Source organism: Pipistrellus kuhlii, unplaced genomic scaffold (assembly GCF_014108245.1).
Source record: "Pipistrellus kuhlii isolate mPipKuh1 unplaced genomic scaffold, mPipKuh1.p scaffold_m20_p_31, whole genome shotgun sequence".
Lineage (NCBI taxonomy): Eukaryota > Metazoa > Chordata > Mammalia > Chiroptera > Vespertilionidae > Pipistrellus > Pipistrellus kuhlii.
The window spans coordinates 5,711,017-5,730,006 of NW_023425531.1; the positions used below are offsets into that span (position 1 = coordinate 5,711,017).

General features: G+C 50.3%; 1 protein-coding gene across 6 annotated transcripts in view; it reads right to left on the reverse strand.

The window, feature by feature from the left end:
* Positions 1-18,990, reverse strand: part of NPRL3 (NPR3 like, GATOR1 complex subunit) — a 39,381-nt gene that overhangs the window by 6,262 nt on the left and 14,129 nt on the right. For all 6 annotated transcript variants that reach the window (XM_036460297.2, XM_036460295.2, XM_045570299.1 and 3 more), the window contains 4 exons: positions 14,254-14,407; positions 11,946-12,027; positions 3,446-3,583; positions 1,919-2,075 (listed from right to left, as the gene is read on the reverse strand). In XM_036460297.2, coding sequence (XP_036316190.1) covers positions 1,919-2,075; positions 3,446-3,583; positions 11,946-12,027; positions 14,254-14,407 — 531 coding nt within the window. The remainder of the gene's footprint in view (positions 1-1,918; positions 2,076-3,445; positions 3,584-11,945; positions 12,028-14,253; positions 14,408-18,990) is intronic.

An 18,990-nucleotide genomic window follows, 5' to 3' on the forward strand; every position in this document is an offset into this window, starting at 1 on the left:
CAGCCCCTCCAGGCTCTCGGGGAAGAACCTGTTTTTGCCTCTGCTCGCTGCAGCACTCCTTGGCATGTGGCCTCAGCATGGTCACACCCCCACCTCCTCTTCTAGAGTCAAATTTCCCTCTGTCCCCCCCTTACAAGGGCCCTGGTGATGACACTGAGCCCACCGGATAATACAGGACCATCGCCCCTCAAGGTCCTTAATCACACCTGCGAAGTCCCACACAGGTCCGGAGGTCTATGGGCACTGTTTAGGCAATCACAAGTAGGTACAGTGTGACCCAAATTTTGTTATTCAAAGATAATGCGTGAACCTAGGAGAAAAGCCCTGGGGAATCTACAGCAGTTATGTCTGGGATGTTGGGTTTTGTGGACTTCCTATCTGAACTTTTGTAAGAAAGAACATGTTAATTCCATCATGACTAGAGCAATCATGTGACTGTGACAGTCACCTGACGCAGACACAGCTCTCTACTGGGCCACCTGCTGGAGGAAGCTGGACTCCCAGAGGTGGTGAGTGCACCTCCAGGGCTGGCCTCAGGGAGCTTCCGTACAACCACACAGCAAGGAAGCGAGTTTCTCCCCATGAAGCCGGGGCAGGGAAGCAAAGGAGATGTCTCTGTCCAAAGAGACTGAGAGCAAGGGGGAGGCGTGGTGAACAGACAGACTTCATGTTGGCAGCCCCAGGGACAGAAGGCCAGCTTCTTTCAAAACTGGGAATGGGAGCTGCAAAGACGCAGATACCTGCCACTGGCCAGCACTGGTCAGCACACTGCTCTGCAGCACACACAGAACAGTGAGCCATTTAAGGCTCTGTGTTTTCTGTCTGCTATGAAGGCAAGCAGGACGTGGTCCTCGATAGAGCCCCTATGAAGCACCAAGGCAGGAGCCAATAAGCATTCTCACAGGGGCCGACAGCCATGAGGTGCAGAGGATGGAAGGCCTTGTTCTGGATGGCAGATTCCAAAATGATGCTTTGGGGGAAAACAGCCCGAGAGTCCTTGTTGGACAAGCTTCCCTCAGAGACCCGGTGGGCCAGCCTCTCTCTCTCTCTCCTCTCTCTCTCTCTCTCTCCCTCTCTCTCTCCCTCTCCCTCTCCCTCCCCCTTCCCTTACCTCTTTTCTCTCTCTCTCTCTCTCTCTCTCTCTCTCTCTCTCTCTCTCTCTCTCTCTCTCTCTCTCTCTCTCTCTCTCTCTCGCCTGTGCTCCTCCTCAGACTAGCTTGAGAGAACTGCCGCCCAGTGGCTGTCGCAGGAACTACATGTCCCTGGGACAGGCCCTGCTGCCCTCTGGTGGCCACACGGTGCTCACCGTCACCAGAACCAGAGAAGCCCCTGGCCTTGGCCTGCAGTTTCTTCCTGTGCTTTTCCTGGGAAGCCCCTGACCCTGCCCAGGCTCCAACCAGATCCACTGACAGGGCGAGGGGGCCTCCATCCAATCAGAAAGGGCATCCCGCAAGCGCATGCTTCCGGACTGCAGGGGAGTGGTCAAGGCCATGAGGTAGGTCCTGGCTCTGCATGTGGGCGGGCAGGCCCGTGTTGTGTCCTGTGCTCACTTCCCTTACTTTGAGGGTGCGGCACTGCTTCCTTCTGTGCCACATGCTGTGTGCCTCTGCTCCAGCCCTGCTAGCCACCCTGTCCTGGCATCTTCCCAACCGCAGGGCCCCGCTCCTCTCGGCTGCAGCCTCACCACCCTCAAAGGAAGAGGAAGCCAGTCCCGAATCCAGACCTGACTCAGATTTCAGAACCTCCAACCATCCCCGGAGCCACCTGTCACGGGTTCTTATCCGGATGGAGACAGCCTGCTTTCCTGACACCCCAGCATCTCCCACCTTCAAACAAGGGTCCTCTGTTCTGCTGCACCCAGACCCTGCTCCCACCTATCCTCCCTACCCAGGCGTCCCTCAGGGCCCTCAGGCAGTACCTGCAGCAAGGCCAGGTCTGCGTCCTGGGCCAGCTGCTGCAGGTTCTTCACGGCAGACGTGGTCCTGATCACACGCACCAGGGCCGGGGAGCAGTCGAGTGGGAGCTCGCCCAGCAGGGACTTCTCGTCACTGAGCAGCAGCAGCGCGTGGTACGGGCTGTGGGGCAGAGTCCGGTCAGAGGGCATGTGAGACCCAGGCCCCCGGGCCCAGGCTGCACTGGAACACAAGGTGCAGCTGGGGCCCAGGCATGAACCTCAGAAGGGGAGGCCACAGGAGGGATTAGAGACTAAACATCTGCAAGGATTCCTGCCACTCACAGAACGAAAGAAAAAATTACAACAAAACTGCAGAAGGTCTGCCCAGCAAGGGTGGCTCAGTTGATTGCCGCCCCATGCACCAAGAGGTCCCCGGTTTTATTCCCAATTAGGACACAGGCCCCTGTTGCAGGCTCAATCTCCAGTAGGGGGCGTGCAGGAGGCAGTAGATAGATGTTTCTCTTATTTTTTTTAAAAAATATTTTATTGATTTTTTACAGAGAGGAAGTGAGAGGGATAGAGAGTTAGAAACATCGATGAGAGAGAATCATCGATCAGCTGCCTCTTGCACACCCCCTACTGGGGATGTGCCCGCAACCAAGGTACATGCCCTTGACTGGAATCAAACCCGGGACCTTTCAGTCCACAGGCCGACGCTCCATTCATTGAGCCAAATCGGTTTCGGCTAGATGTTTCTCTTATAATGTTTCTCTTCCTCTCCCTTCCTCTCTCTATAAAATCAATAAAAACTTTTTTTTTTTTTTTTAACTGAGAAAGGTCTGACAACCAGATTCCATCTCCTACTTCTGGGGTTGCCCTACAAACATTTGTGATTGAAAAAATAAAAGAATCTTTCCTAAAGAAAAGAGTCCCAAATATGGGAAAAGTAAAATCGCTGCTGATACTATGAATAGAACTACATGAAAACATGCTTAGCAGGAAACCAGGAGGAAAGATGTTGACCTGGAGCACGGGCTGGGGGAGGGGGAGAGGCAGTGCTTGGCTTTCTTCCACCTTCACATTTCGGTAATGTGCCAGATTTATTTTTTTAGTTAAAAAATATGTATTTAAGGAAACTGAGGACTTGGTTGGGGGCTGAGGCAGAAGGAGATTGGGCTCAGCTCTTTCCTTGCAGGGAATCTATTAAATTAAGAAACAGGAGATCCCGCAAGTTCCAATTCAAATGTAAGAGGAGCCATGACGACAATATCGCTCCAATGGTACGTCTTTCCCCCAGAATGCTCGACTTCTCAGTACCCAGGACCTCAGCACGGAGCCCGCCCACCCAGGCCGTGCCCAGACGGCCCAGGGAAAACCTGGAGCTGATCATTTCCATACGAAACCAGACACAAAAACAGGTGTTTTTACTTCTATAAACAGGGAGCCTTACCTGCCAATTTCTGTGGCAGGAAGAACAGAACGCTTGGAACTAATTGGTGAAGCTCCGGCAGAGAGAGGGGCTCTGAGGGAGCGCAAGGGGCTGGCACTCACCGAATGGCCTTCAGGCTCCGCTCGATGGCTTCCGGGGGGATGAGGCTGGCAGCGGCGTAGTGGATCTTGTGGGGCAGGCAGAAGCTCACCTCCAGCCAGCTGTTGATGTGCAGCCGCACCACGCCAGACGAACACAAGCTGCAGACAGGAGGCTCCATTTCTGCCGGTGCCATGGCCCATTCACACAGCAACTTCTACCCAGACACACACACCACACAAAACCCCGCCCGAGGCACTTCTTCCCGGGACACTGCTCCTGCTGCTCGGAGGAAACTACCAGTGGAGACCCCCAGGGCAAGAAAGCATCTTTCCAGACCTGGGCATGTGGCAGAGAGGAGAGTGCGGTATTGCTGGCTAGTCCCGGACGCTGCGGTCCAATCAGTGCGAGGGCGCAAGGGAAGCCTGTGTTCTCTCTGAGGGTCAATGCCACTGAGGCAGGGTGTTCTTTCTCTGGCCTCTTCCCGCACCCCTGATGAGAGCCCCATCCCCGCCACAGGTGGCAGGCAGGCAGGCGAGGCCTGTCTCCCCAAAGGAGCCGTGGGCAGCAGAGGATGGGTGGAGGTGCCAAGTCCCACAGGACATCCTGTTGGGGAGGAGCACATAGTGCCCATCTCCCTGCAGATGCCAGAGCGCCCAGGTGCACTCAGCAACTGTCGAAACCAGCCTCAGTGATGGCAATTTGGTTCTTTCAGGCCCAAACCTAGCTCAGACCAAACACAGCAGCTAACTCCTCGCTTCTCTCACAGCCTGCCTCAAGCCATCAGCAAACCTGTCTGCACCACCTGCAGGGACCTACAAAGTCCAGTCCTTCTCAGCACTGGCCCCTGTATCTGCCCTCCCCCACAAGCCCCCTCTGTACGCCCTCCCCCAAAGGCCCCCTGGCTTCCACCTCGGCAGTTCCAGCCAAGACCCCCAATTGCCAGGAGCCTTGAGTGATGTGCCCACGTTCTCTGACCTTGTCTCCTACCCCAGGTAGGCCCAGCTACACCAGCCACTCTGCTGTTTTAGGGCCCTTGTACCTGCCCTGGACTGTAAGTCTCCCTCCAGGTGCCAGGAGCGCCTTCCCTCCTTCAAGTTTCAATAAAGTGCCACTTTCTCGGCGAGGTGAGCCCTGGAATCTGACTGCTCACTGTCCACCTGCTTTGAGCCCTTGACCACAGGACACACCTGCTTGTTTGCTGGGTAAGCTGTTGCCTCGACCAGAATGCAGTCTCGGGGTGGCCTTGTGTTTTGTTCACTGTGGTCCCATCAGTGCGAGGGCACAGGGGAGGCCTGTGCTCTCACAGAGGCTCAATGCCACTGAGGCAGGGTGTTCCTGGCCTCTTCCCGCACCCCTGAGAGCCTATCCCTGTCACAGCATGGGGGGCTCCGTGTGAGATACTTGGGGACCCCTGAGGAGCAACGCACAAACGGAGGAAGGAGAGGGGCCTGAGGAATGCGCTTCCTGCTCGGGTGGACTTCCTCAAGCAGCCCTCGCCCGGAGAACGGGCCCCTGGCGGCTGGCGAACCACGTACAAAAGGGCTGTTTCCAGCAGGAGCTTCAAACTCCACCCACAGCCTGGCCACTCAGCCCTGCACTCAGTACTGGAAGCACTTGGTGTCTGACACAAGAGAGGCAACTGCTTGGCCAAGTGCCCACGGCTGATCCTCGTTTCCCGCAGCAGGTGAAGGAGGGACCTGAGCCACTGCGAAGGCCGGCCGCCTGCCTGCCCTGTCCCCGCTAGGGCGGGCGGTGCTCTTTCCATCACATTTCAGCCCTGAAATCCTGCTCCCAGCTGGCTGGACAGACCAAGATGCTCACGTCCAGCGAGTGTGGGGCAGGCCAGCGGCCTGGGAGGTTTGGTGGGAGCTGCGGGTCCCAGACTCTCCTGGGGGCATTCAAGTACACGACGCTGGGAAGCAGCTCTGTGGCCCTCACCGCCCACACCCACCGGCTGTTCTTACAGTCTCTTCCCTGAAGCCTCAAGCAGCAGACCAGCACCCCAAGCTTCTCCCCACAGGTCTGCCGGAGGGCTGGCTGCAACTGTGGTCAGCAGTTTCAAATGCAAAAATACGTCTGTATTCTCTCAAGCAGGGAATGGGTAATGGGCAGAGAACACGGTGGGAAGAATACAGAGCACATTTATCATCCTCAACTACTCCTAGGATTTCTGCCAACACCAACCATTTGCTCACTGCAAACTGCCCCACAGCTCCCAAACGCTCTCTGCCTGCCCTGCCTCGGGGGCACTGGGAACACCCATGCCGCTCTCCCAGGATCTCAAGGCCACCAAGCAACACCCCTGGCTGCAGAGGCTGGGGGAAGGGTGTGTGCAGGCTGCGCTGAGTCTGGAAGACCATGGTTTGGTCGCTGCTGGTGTGCCAGCCCCGCGGGGTGAAACCTATGGACAGATCTGATGTGTCACGATTTGGGGAAGAGACGCAGGGTCTTTCCCCAAGGCCCCAGAGGAAGATCCCACCCTGGCTTCTCCTAGAACTGAGTGCTAAGCGTATATCTCAGCAGACAAAGGCTCCCGTAGTCGTGCCCTCCTTTGGCCGAAGGACTTGCTGGCTGGGCGTCACACCCTGACACAGCCAGCCTCTTAAGGAAGCTAAGGTCACACCATGAGAGAGTTGCCCGGGAGACCCAGGTTAGCTGCTCCACTTGATTAAGCGAGCAGTGTTTATGCTCTCAGCATCCACATACAGAACAGAGCAACGAGGTAAACCAGGGGCTGCCAGGAGAATGAATGGCCAGGCTTCTCCTGTCTCAGGCTGGTTGGCTGAAAATAAAGGTCTTTCTGTTTTTGAGTTGTCCTCTTCAGCAAATGGCTCAGAGGAGCTGGTCAAACACCACAGAATCAAAACTGAACAGATTCCTATCATTTTGAAGGTAGCTGGTTGGTTTTTGTCCACCTAGGGGCCCAGTGATGCCTGCCACATGCAAACTGCCAATGACCTGACATGTGCTGAAGCTCCAAGCACTGGTTCAGGTCCTGGGGTAAAATTTACAGCCTTACATTTGGGGGCCTCTGACTCAGTGGCGTCGGCAGGGCAAACTGTGTGGAACATAAGAAGCTGAGGAGATCCTGTAACAGAGACGAATAGACAGAAGTGCTCCAGCCATGAAGACAGAAGAGACACAATTCAGAGATGGAAGATGCTGACGACATCTTGCCATACCAGCAGACAGCAGCTGTGTGTTCCTGAAGGATGCCCAGGACCAAACCAGAGACGGGCGAATCTGCATCACCACCATTTGTCCACCAACCAGATCTGAAATAGCATGGCTGACATGTACACATAGGAACTATTTGACATTGAAATTGGGACTCAAAAGAACCGTTGGCCCAGAAAGGAATTCACTACAGACTGATTCATTTGCCTCTCAGCATAACCGTTATGGCTTATCACAGTTTAGGTTCTTACAAGGGTATTTCTTGGATCACATGATCTCACACATCTAGAGGAAATAATGAATAACATAAACTGATAAACAAAAACAGACCCAGAGAAAGAGAAGCAGCGATCAGACTCTCAAACCTCAGAGGGAAGGTAGGGGAGGGTGGGGTAAGGGGAAGAGATCAACCAAAGGACTTGTGTGCATGCATATGGGCCTAGCCAGTGGCCATGGACAACAGGGTGGTGGAGGTATATGTGGGGAGGGGTTTGGGATGGGAATGGGGGGATGAGGACAATGATGTGATACCATAATCAATAAATAAAAAAATAAAAAAAAGCTGGGGAGAGCTGTAGGAAAGGGAACAAGCAGAGGAGGCTGTGGGGTGTGCAGGGGGGACAGGTGTTTGGGGCTTGGAACAAACCTCATGGAGAAACAACAAGTGCCTGGTTTGGGTGAGGGGGAATGAGTTAGGCCCACAGAGCAACTCCACACGTCAGCCAGCCCAGGCCGTGGCGCCTGGTACACAGTGGCATGAGGTCCTTTTTTGGGGGGAGGGAGGAAACACCCACATTGGTTTCCTGGTTTCCATGAGGATGTTTTTACACTTTTCCAAGCATCTGCTCACCTGCCAGCAACCTCCTCCCCTGGAGCACTGTGCAACGATGGTGGTGCCTCTCTCCAGACAGTGTGCAGACCCACCCCTTAGAGGGCCCGCTGCAGACCCCAGAATTCCTGGAAGCCCTGGAACTAGTCAGCGAGAGAGAGAATGGCCTCGAGCTCCTGGAGAAGCCCCGGAAGCCTCCACAGCGGAGGTGAGCCGGAATTGCCCTGAAATCTGTCAGGAGGAGGAAGAAAAAGGCCTGTGTCTGTTTGTAAAGCACAGTTTTGTTTTGTTTGTAAAATATAGTTTTAAGACATGACTAGCAGAGTAGGGTTTGGGGCCCTAAAAGTTCCTACTAAGCTTGCCCTTCTCTTCGTAGGGCAGCTAATAGTTTGATCTGGAATTACTGCAGAAAAAACACTGCCCCCGTGTGAGGCTTATCCAGCCCCTCACACAGCTCTGGGCCAGAGGGAAAGCCAAGCCCTATCTGTGACAGGAGATACACGCACACTCCCCCAGAGCCCAGCCCTGGAGCGATGACTGTGCATGAGGCTACACAGCAGCCCAAAATATGCTTATCGTTCACCCGCAGACAGAAATGTACACAAGATTATCCCATCACCCTCAGATCTCAGCATCTGAGAAAGCCTTTCAGTTCCTACCCTCTGGCTAACTTTTGACTCATGCTTTAGTCACCCTTCTTCCTGCCCCAGGCCAGAGCCCTGCAAAGCTCGGCCTGACCTTCTATCCCTTTGTCTCACGCAGCCGGGCTGCCCAGTGCGTGCAGCGGGACCCTGTGCCTGATCCAAGAGGTCTGGGTGGGCTCCAAAAGGCTCACCTATGAGCCTTGAAATGTCAAACCAAAGTTTCTATGCAGGTACACTTCATGGAAGTAGGAACTAAGACTCCCAGAATATTCATGGAGGTGTCTGTGGGCCCTGGTCAGGCAGCAGTGTGAAGCAGAGTCCCCAGCCTCGCAGACCCCACTACCGGCCTGTTAACAATGGAGAACCAGTCAGGCAAGCACTTCAAGTCCCACGGAATCCACAGAGACGTGATTCCTATTTACTCCTTTCACCTACTAGTGGATGAGCTGTGCTTCTCCGCACACAAGCACAAGGGCACGTCAGGAAGCGAAGGGATTGCTGTCACTGAGGTCACCAGGTTCCACAGGAAGACACAGGCACCAGAACAGCCGGGGGCCTCTGGAGGGATTCACACTGCCACCCTACATTCGCAGATATTTAGGTCCTTGGGCAAGGGGCCACCAGGCCACTCAGCCATATCATAACCCTGAATTTTATTATTATTTTAAAATATATTTTTGGTGATTTCAGAGAGGAAGAGAGAGGGAGAGATAGAAATATCAATAATGAGGGAGAATCACTGATCAGCTGCCTTCTGCACAACTTTACTGGGCATCAAGCTTGCAACCCAGGCATGTGCCCTGACCAGAAATCGAACCGTGACCTCCTGGTTCATAGGTTGACGTTCAATGACTGAGCTGTTCTAACCACTGAGCAGCTCTGGCTGGGTCCCTGGATTTTAATTGAAACACCAAACTCAGAACAATTCCTTTGAGAAGTCCCATCCCAATCTCCAACATGGCTCAGTCTCACAGCTTCCTGTCTCTCAATTCTGCTCTGAGAATCCCTTCCCCAGGGATCTGTCAGGAAGTCGCTGTCTGCTTGTTATGCTGTCTGATCAGTAACAGAAACTCAGCCTCCCTTTCTTAGCTCCAAGGTGCAGTCCATTCTGCAGGAATGGGGGCAGGCCAGGCCAGACCCTCAGGGCCAACATGGACCTGGAAGGCCACAGGCCACAGGCCAGGGAGGCCCCTGGGGGCCACTGCCGTTGCCAGGCTGGGATAGTTACAGGATGGACACAACTGCCCCCGGCTCTCCTGGAGGCGGAGCTGGGACCAGAACTGGTCAGAGTAGACTCTAGACACAGGGTGGGCTGCAGGGTTCGCCTGCAGGAAATGCGATCCTGGGCACTGACAGCAGATGCCTGGTTAAAGGAGGGGAGCTAAGTGCTGGACGGTGGATTCTGGGAGCTGTTTTTGCCAAAAACCAATTCCTGTCCTCCCCTTTCAAACTGATGCCCACTAGGGGGCACTGGCTGCCTCAGGCTCTGAGCTGCAGCAGGCCCTGACACAGCCCAGGACGCATCCCTCCAGCTTCCCACTGCAGCTCAAACACAGGAAGGCACAGTCCCTTCTTTCTTTGGGAAGATAAAGTCTTCTCCTAGTTTGCTTTTCATTTTAATTCCAGGCTAGCCTGAATTCTGCTGCTGTCTAATCCTAGGTGAGATCACTTCTTGGCCTTTTGGCTAATATCAAGTATAATCCGAGTTGAGGCATGCGAATTCCCACTCAGAGTAAGGCAACAGCAGTTTCCAAGGAAGGGATTTTACTTTTCTTTTCTTTTTTTTTTTTTTTTTTTTACTGTTTTTTAAAAATTTACTTTAGAGAGAGAGGAAGGGAGAGGGGAAGGGAGCAACATCAGTGAGAGAGAAACACTGATCAGTTGATGGGATGACATTCAACCAATTGAGCCACACTGGCCAGGACCTAGAAAGGGATTCTGATATCTGCCAATCTAGACCAGAGGACAACAATTCTTCTATGCAGGGCAAACTCCACTGTGATCATGTGGAATACAAAGACAGGGTCGGACTACAAGACCAAAAATCCCATTCTGGGTCAAGTTCTCTGAAGTAGGAGGGACCAGAAACCAAAACCATCACTCAGCAAGGGCAGTTTCAGGCTGCCCCGATGTTCTCTAACAGCCAGAAGCCACACCAGAGGTCACCAAAATAAAGACAAGCTGCCCTCACAAAGGACAACTGCCCCTTTAAAGGCATGTACACCTCCCAACAGAACAACAAGCAGGGGGTCTGAGCAGAGAGCTACCAGAAAGGAAACCAGGCATGGTTTAAACATGTGAAGACATGCCCAAGCTGTATTGAGACACTAAGCTCTACCCCTCATATTGATTAAAACCAAAAAGCTCACCAAGACGCTGTGTTGACAGGTATCTCACGTGCTTCTGGTGGGAGTGTAGATTGAGGCACCTACTCACAGAGGGAAATGCATTTACCTATTTTCCCTAGCAATTCCACTTTTAGGAATTTGTGTTATGGATATATGGGTACAGATGCAAAATAACACACACATGTGGTTGAGCAGCATGTCTCACAGCAGCAAAACGTGAAGCCAAGTAAATGCCCAAGGGAGGGGCTGGCTAACTATACAGCAAGAAGAAGAAAAAAAAAGTTCTCATTTATAAGCTCAGGCAGAAGTCTAAGTTATACTGTTAAACTGAGAAGGCAACGGGCTAACTGGATTCTCAGTGTGCTCCCAGTACGTAAAGGGAGACAGCGACCACTGCCTGTGTGCACCTTAACCCTCTGTGAGGGAGGCTGTCTGCTGAACCGCATCCTCCCGATGCAGCAGGAGACAAAATCAAAGCTCCAGATTTCAGTCTTGATGAACATGTGACCTTTCAAAAAATCAAGTTTAAAAAAATTATCAAAATGTTCATAGTGATTATCACCGTGTATAAAATTATAGATGACTTTTATTTTGTTTATGCTTTTCTGTATTTCCTAAATGCCCTTAATGTTAGTAAAATCAGAATAAATTAACATGAAAAAGGGAAAGGATTCTGGACAAACCACTGCCTCTGGGCTTAGATGACACGTGGTGTCGCCGCCCAGTTCTTACATCAGGACCGTTTGGTGGGGTGGGTGGAGCCTGGGAAGGCCAGGTGGGAGCGCTGAGCTGCGCAGGTGCAGGGAAGAATGTGGAAATGTAAGGGAATAGGAGGAAGAGGAGGCAGAAAGGCAATGGAACTGGAAGGCACTGAGGAAGCCTGTGCCTACATGCCGTCTGCCTGGTGCTGTGTGGTACCCTGTGAACCAACTGGCCGGTGCAGGACAGGAAAGGCAACTGCCAGGTGGGCTGTCCCTTGGGCACTGCCCCCACCAAACCTCCATCCCCCACTGCAGACTCAGCCCTCTAAAAAGAAAATGAGTTCTTTGCTTGTCCATGTTTGAGAGAGTAGGTGCTGAGCCACAGATATAATCAGGGCAACTGGGAGTCTCCGCTGTGTCCCCAACACCTGCTGCACTCAGACACTTAGTGTCCAAGTCCCCAAGCTCCTCAGGGCATAGCCAACCCCATCTCCATCCTCTGAGCCTGTTTCCTCAGGGGTAAAGGGTGACAGCAACACGCACCTAAGGAAGGTGGACCCAGAGCTTGGCACTGCGTCAGGCTCAGTAAAATCACCTCAGGCTCTCATGCATAACTTCAGGCTCCCTTTCTGGTTTAAGGATGGAGGTGACTGTTCCAGCCGGGCACACACCAAAGGGGTTGGCACTTCCTGTCCTCTCCCCCCATTTCGGTGGCACAACGGGAGAGCAGCACCCAGCGAGGGAGTCCCACTAGCAGACGCGCTCAGGCAATCAGGCCCACGAGAAGGAAGTGCACAGTACGTGCTGCTCGCCTGTCTTACCTGTCATAAGCTTCCTTGAGGTCCCTGGCCAGCTTGCACTTGGGCAGGATGTGATGGAACGGAGACTGCGGACCATCATTTGCTGCAAGAATTGAGACACACACACACACACACACACACACACACACACAAATTAAGACACAGAAGGATTTAGAATCTCCAAAGCAAGGAAAATCCACATAGGCTACAATAGAAAATACCTTTAAAAACAAGTTAAAATACCTTTAAAAACAACTTAAAAATTTTTCAGTAACTTTAAACCAATCATCAGAATATTCACACCTGCTTCTTCCTCTTCTTTTTTTAATACATATTTTATTGATTTCAGAGAGGGGGGGGAGATAGAAACATCAATGATGAGAGAGAATCATTGATCAGCTGCCTCCTGCACACTCCACACTGGGGATCAAGCCCGCAACCTGAGCATGTGCCCAGGCCAAGAACAGAGCGTCACCTGGTGCGTAGGTGGATGCTCAGCCACTGAGCCATGCCAGCCAGGCTGCTGCTGCTTTTTTTTTAATAGCTTATTGATTTTTTAGAGAGAGAGGCAAGGAGAGAGAGAAACATCAATGTGAGAGCACAACATGGATTGGCTGCCTCCTGCACGTCCCCTACCAGGAAGAGAGCCTGCGATCTGAGCATGTGCCCTGACTAGGAAACAAACTGACAACATCTCAGTGCCCAGGACGACGCCCAAACAACTGAGCCATATCGGCCAGGGCTCACAACTGCTTCTCATAAAATGTTTACATCCAGATGAGGTAGAATTACACGTAGGCTGCTTTGTTCAACTGTCTTTATAGGAAATATCTGTATTTAAACTTTAGGACTGGCCGAAACCGGTTTGGCTCAATGGATAGAGCGTCGGCTTGGGGACTGAAAGGTCCCGGGTTCAATTCCGGTCAAGGGCATGTACCTTGGTTGCGGGCATATCTCCAGTAGGGGGTGTGCAAGAGGCAGCTGATTGATGTTTCTCTCTCATCGATGTTTCTAAATCTCTATTCCTCTCTCTTCCTCTCTGTACAAAATCAATAAAATATATTTTTTAAAAAAGAAAAGAAAATGCATTTATAATAAAGACTTCTGATGCTCACTGTAAGACTGGCCTGCAAAGATTTTTTTTAAAAAATAAAATAAATAAATAAACTTCAGGACTGGTGCCACCTGAAGCTACAGTCAGAGGAATCACAGGAACAAACCTTTTCCCCCACTGCGCCTGAAGACTCCCTCTGACCACCAGCGCCATCTTTTGCCTCATTGACGAAGTAGTTTCAGGCCTTGTCCCACTCTTTTCCCCACATTTATGCTAATATTTTACTGTTCTGACTGAAAGTCTTTTTCATTAATCTTGTCTCATAAATATCTAAAACTATTTGTACTAAATTGAACTTTTAAGATGCCTGTGATAAAGTCACAGACTCTAAAGAAAATGTTCTAAGAAATAAAACTTTATTGTTAAACGTAAAAAGTAAAGTTTTACTGAAAATGCACCTGAGTGGGATAGTTCATGCATGGTAATCACTGTTTTTACTTACTGCTGAAACCAGACTGGGTTCACCTTCAAATGTGTTCTTTGTTTTTGCTTTTGTTACAAAGATGCTGACCTGAGAAGACGGGGGTGGGGTCTGTTATAGGTAGGTGTCTCTCCACACTTTCAAATATTGACAATATGTAAAAAATCACATGGTAATGTATCTATTTTTAATAGCCTGGCCAGTGTGGCTCAGTGGTTGAGAATTGATCTATGAACTAGGAGGTCACGGTTCAATTCCCAGTCAAGGCACAAGCCCAGGCTGCAGGCTCAATTCCCAGTGTGGGGTGTATAGCAGGCAGCCGATCAATGATTCTCTCTCATCATTGATGTTTCTCTCTCTCCCTTCCTTTCTGAAATCAATAAAAATATTTTTAAATTATTTTTAATAACTTTCCAGTTGATAACTCCATTAGGATCTCCTTCAATTTAGTTGAAAACAAAGAACTGAAAAGCACCCTGCCGGCTCACTGCTCCCACTGGCCCCTCCGAGGCCCTCCAGCCTGACGCAGGGCCAGCAGCACAGGGGCCAGCAGGCAGTGCCCGACCTGCGTGAAGAGCCATCATGAACATTTGTGGGGAGGAAATGCTTCGGGCTAAGGACCCAATGTGAGCACATCAGGTTGGGAACGGGTGTATAGCTGTGCCCCCGCGAGTCTTCCTTTGCACTGGAGCGTGCTCTGTCCAGGCTGAGGACAGAGCTTCCAAACCACCGCAGTGTCCTGCCTTGACCGCCGCCTGCTGTGTGGCAGGGTGGGAGACGCCTGCTGCACTCACCGTCGGCCACAGCAGACACCTCGTCCTGCAGCGCGAGGATCAGCTTGGCCTCCCGAGTGAGGTACTGGCAGCGGCGCTCCTCGTGCTGCAGCACGGTGGCGATCCGTCGGGACAGGTTGTGCAGGCAGTTGATCACCGAGGGATCCGCGTTGGCCTGTGGGAGAAGCCAAGCTTAACTCAATGCAGCACATGCACTCAGACAATACACATACAAAGCAAAACCTGAAACCATGAGCGAATCCTCTACACCTTTCCCCCAGGCTCCTCTCCAGGTGCCACTGTCACCGACTTCCTGTGTCCCCTCTAGGAGCTGTCCATAAATGCCAGCCCGCTCAGTATCCCATATTGGGGATCTGCCTGGATGGCAGCACAGAGATGGCTCTGTGGGGGTCACCCAGTGTGGGGGGGTAAGGCATTTCTAACGAGAAAGGCTCCCACCCTGCAGGGCACCAGGGCCATCCAGGAAGGTAGGGCACAGATCAGGCATCCACTCTGGGCTTGGCAGAGGCAGCCAATGGGATAATGGAAGGTAGAGATCTGTCCAACCACCTGCTGTTTGACCCTGGGTCACAAGGCTCCCATCTAAGAAAGGACAACAGTGGCACCTCCATCACCAATTAGTCAGAAATGTCAGGTGCTCAAAACAGAGACTACTCAGAGCAAAATCCCTGGCAGTGTTTGCGGTCACCAGTGTACTGCTGACTGCTGGAGGACCAACTGGCTGTGGTAGAATTCAGTCACACAGCCCCTTATAGGGACACAAAATGTAATAAACAGAAGCACCAGACTAAGCGTTCACTGGACATTTTCTATCCTCAAGGTTAGGTGGCTCTTTCTAGCAGAAATGACCTTGGCTAACAGGAGAAGCCAGCTGGCTCCAGCCACTCCCACCCCCTGTGTTAACTCTAGAAACTATCAGGGGCTGCAGCCGGGCCAGGCCACGGGTGGAGCAGGTGGCTGTAGGTCTGTGAAGATGCTCCCTGGAGCAGATAACTGGCCAGCCATGACTCAGTGCTTCTGGAGGCCCACCGGGCCGCTGAGTCATCCTACGGGGTGGAGGTGAGAAGAGCAAGAGGGAGAATGGTGCTGCTGATTAGAACCCCCGGTGCTGCCTCCCTCTCGTTTATCTGCCAGAGAGGGCCCTGCCCACAAGGTGTCCACAGTAAACACCTCCACCCCTGGGAGCTGGGAGAGATTTTCTAAATGCGTAGATTTCATGTTCACAAACAGAACTCACACCTGGCAGCTTATCTGTGCTGGGAAGAGAACCAAGGGTTATTCCCAAGCTGTGCCCACCACTGGCAGCAGCCCTATCCCTTCGTGGCAAGGGCATGCCCTCAACAGTGCCCCTGCAAGATGACTAAACTGCAGGGTCTGGGTTTAGGTATACAATTGCCTCAAGACACTTCCAGAAGAATCTGTGTGGAAATACTCCCGCAGCAAGGAGAGATAGGAGACTGACCTTGAGCACATGATCATTCCCTTGAAGAGTAATCAAGTCACACCTAGAAGATGACTCTCTGCTAGGAGACCCACTGGCTGGGGCATGACAGCGCTGTCAGACGTGCAGGGCCCGCTTGTTCCACATTCCCAGACACGCAAGGTGGCGCTTACCCAGGCGAGGCCCCATGACCAGCACTGACGGAGTGTGCCAGGGTGTGCTGCTTGGCTGCACAAGCCAGCACTGTCCAAGGTGCCTGCAGAGCCGGAGGCTGTGTGGCCACACTGAGAGCACTACCACCTAGCACATGGCAGCCCTGAGTGGGGCTCTTAGAAATGCCACACTTTCCCCATACGTGCTGTGAGGCAGCATGGAGTTCAGGGCATCACCTATGAGACTTTCTTGTCCCCAGAACTCATATCCAAATGTAATCAAGCATTTAGTTTTCAAGAAATATAGGGTTGGCCTTAACCGGTTTGGCTCAGTGGATAAAGTATCTGCCTGCAGACTGAGGGGTCCCAGGTTCAATTCCCGTCAAGGGCATGTATCTTGGTTGCGGGCACATCCTCATTAGGTGTGCAGGAGGCAGCTGATCGATGTTTCTCTCTCATTGATGTTTCTAATTCTCTAACTCTTTCCCTTCCTCTCTGTAAAAAATAAACGTATTAAAAAAAAGAAAGAAAGAAAGAAAGAAATACAGGGTCAAAGAGCAAGTCTGACTGCACAATGAGATGAGTCCAAACATAGAACATGTGATGGGACAAATCGGGGAGAGAGTCTTAGACTGCCAGAGATCTAGAGACACAACAACACAAGTTTGTGAGGACTGAATCTTAATCCTGATTCAGACAAGACAACCTGCAAAAATGCTGTGGCAATTGGGGAAAGCTTCAATGAAACATGTACTAGTTTATACCAATTTATTGCAAATTTCCTCAGGTGTGAAAAGGGTATTCTGATATAAAATAAATGTCCATATTTTTATAGAGATGCCTTCTGAAGTATGTAAGAGTGAACAGACGTGAGGTTAGGGCTTGTCTTGAAATACATTAGTGACAATATAAGGGGGGTGTACTAGAACCATGGTGCAACGGTGATAGTGTGGAATCTCAGAGATGGGCGTACAGGTTTATCAAACTGTTGTTACTAACTCAGCATTTAAAGCTTTTTAAAATAAATACATATACATACATTTTTACATGACTAATGAAAAGATAACTTGTCTACCCTAAAATATCAACTCTTTACATTATTTAAAATTCCTCCCACTCTTCAACATTATGGCCCACGCTATCTGAAGTCCTATACTATCTTTGGAAATCTATACTCCTCCAGGTTCTGATATCATCCCCATTTCTCAACTTTAATGGCTACAAACATCCAGTGTATAGCAACTACCATCTTTTCCAGCCATTCCTCAACTACTGGAGACCAGAATTATTTCCAGTCTAATCATTATAATAAAAATCTCTATAAGACTTCATAATATGCTTGTTTGCTTGACTGCTATACACTTTGCTATCTCATGCTGCCCAGAGATGGGAGCCTGCTGGCAACATCTGGATGGGGCTGTGGCTGCTCCTCACTGCCCATCCCCCAGCATGAGATAGCAAAGTGTATAGCTATCAGGCCTGACAGGTGGACGGCATTCGTCATGGGTTTCATTGGCTTGTTTTCTTCTTAATTTGAGTTTTCTTTGTGGATGTGTTTATACTATGTAATTATGTAAGTAATATAAGAATATTGTGAAGAGGCAAATGCTACGGAAGTGTATAAAGTAGAAAAAAAGATCTCTTAGAACTTCATGCTCCCACCACTAACAAATCATTTTGTCCTAACTTGTTGTTCTGTGTTTATCAACAAGGTAAACATTTAAAAAGTAAGCTTCATTCTAATGGATCCTTTCTCTAGCATTATTTTGATTTTGAAACATGTAGTCTCCATATCAAAAAAAGGCACTGTGAAAAAACCCCGTGAGACTCAGAGCAGCACCTAATTTTATAGGTTCCCTTTCTACTCGGTCTCACTTTTGCCACTCTGAAGGTTTTCGGAGCATCCTTGTTGCTGAAATCCAATCACTCTCTCGCTCCTGTTGCTGCACAAAAGCTGTGGTGCAGATCACATGCCCAGCCGGAAAGAACTTCTGGGTTCTTTGGGGAAAACTGATACTGATAATTTCAGAGGAATGCCATTATTTAACAGTCAATGAATACAAATTCCCTGGGTATTCCATTAATAATGTAAGCCAGTCCTCACCCAGGGGTGCCTTTTATGTTTATTTGGGTCCTTATATTTTGACAGCTTTACTGAAAAAAATGTCCTGTAATTACTAAAAACACAACTTCAGACAACACTGAGAACTGTTTTAAGAACAATTAGACTTCATTATTTAAAAAATGGAAAATAACAAGTGCAATCAGGATGTAAAGAAATTGGAACCCTCATGCACTGCCTCTGGGAATGTAAAATGGTGCAGCAATGTAGAGAACCGTCTGGCAGTTCAAATGGTTAAACACAGTTCTCATATGACCCAGCAATTCCACTGCTAGGCATATACCCAAGGGAAATGAAAACATGTGTCCACACAAAAATTTGTATACAAATATCTTAACAGCATTGTTCATCATAGCCAAAAGGTGAAAAAAACTCAAATGTTCATCAACAGATGAATGGATAAACAAAGTATGGTCTATTCACACAATGGAATACAATTTGACCATAAAAATGAGTAAAGTACTGCTGAAACCGGTTTGGCTCAGTGGATAGAGCATCGGCCTACGGACTGAAAGATTCCAGTCAAGGGCATGTAACTTGGTTGTGGGCACATCCCCAGAAGGGGGTATAAAAGAGGCAGCTGATTGATGATTCTCTCTCATCGATGTTTCTAACTCTCTATCCCTCTCTCTTCCTCTCTGTGAAAAATAAATAAAATATATTTTTTTAAAAATGAGTAAAGTACTGATATACATGACAAAGGAAAATCTCAAAATCACTATGCTCATCGAAAGAAGCCAGACACCAAAGGTCACATATTGTAGGATCACATTCATATGAAACATGCAGAACAGGTAAGCCCACAGAGACAGGAAGTAGACTGGTGGTTTCTAGGGGCTGGGAGAGGGTGGGAGAGAGAAAGGGAATAATTGAGCTCCTAGGGTAACAGTAACATTCTGAAACTAGATAATGGTGATGGTTACACAACAGTGTTACAAGATGCCACCAAACCATCTATAATAACAAAAGGGTGATATGCTAATTAGACCAGATGTCCTTCTGGATGTCCTGACAAAGCCGGG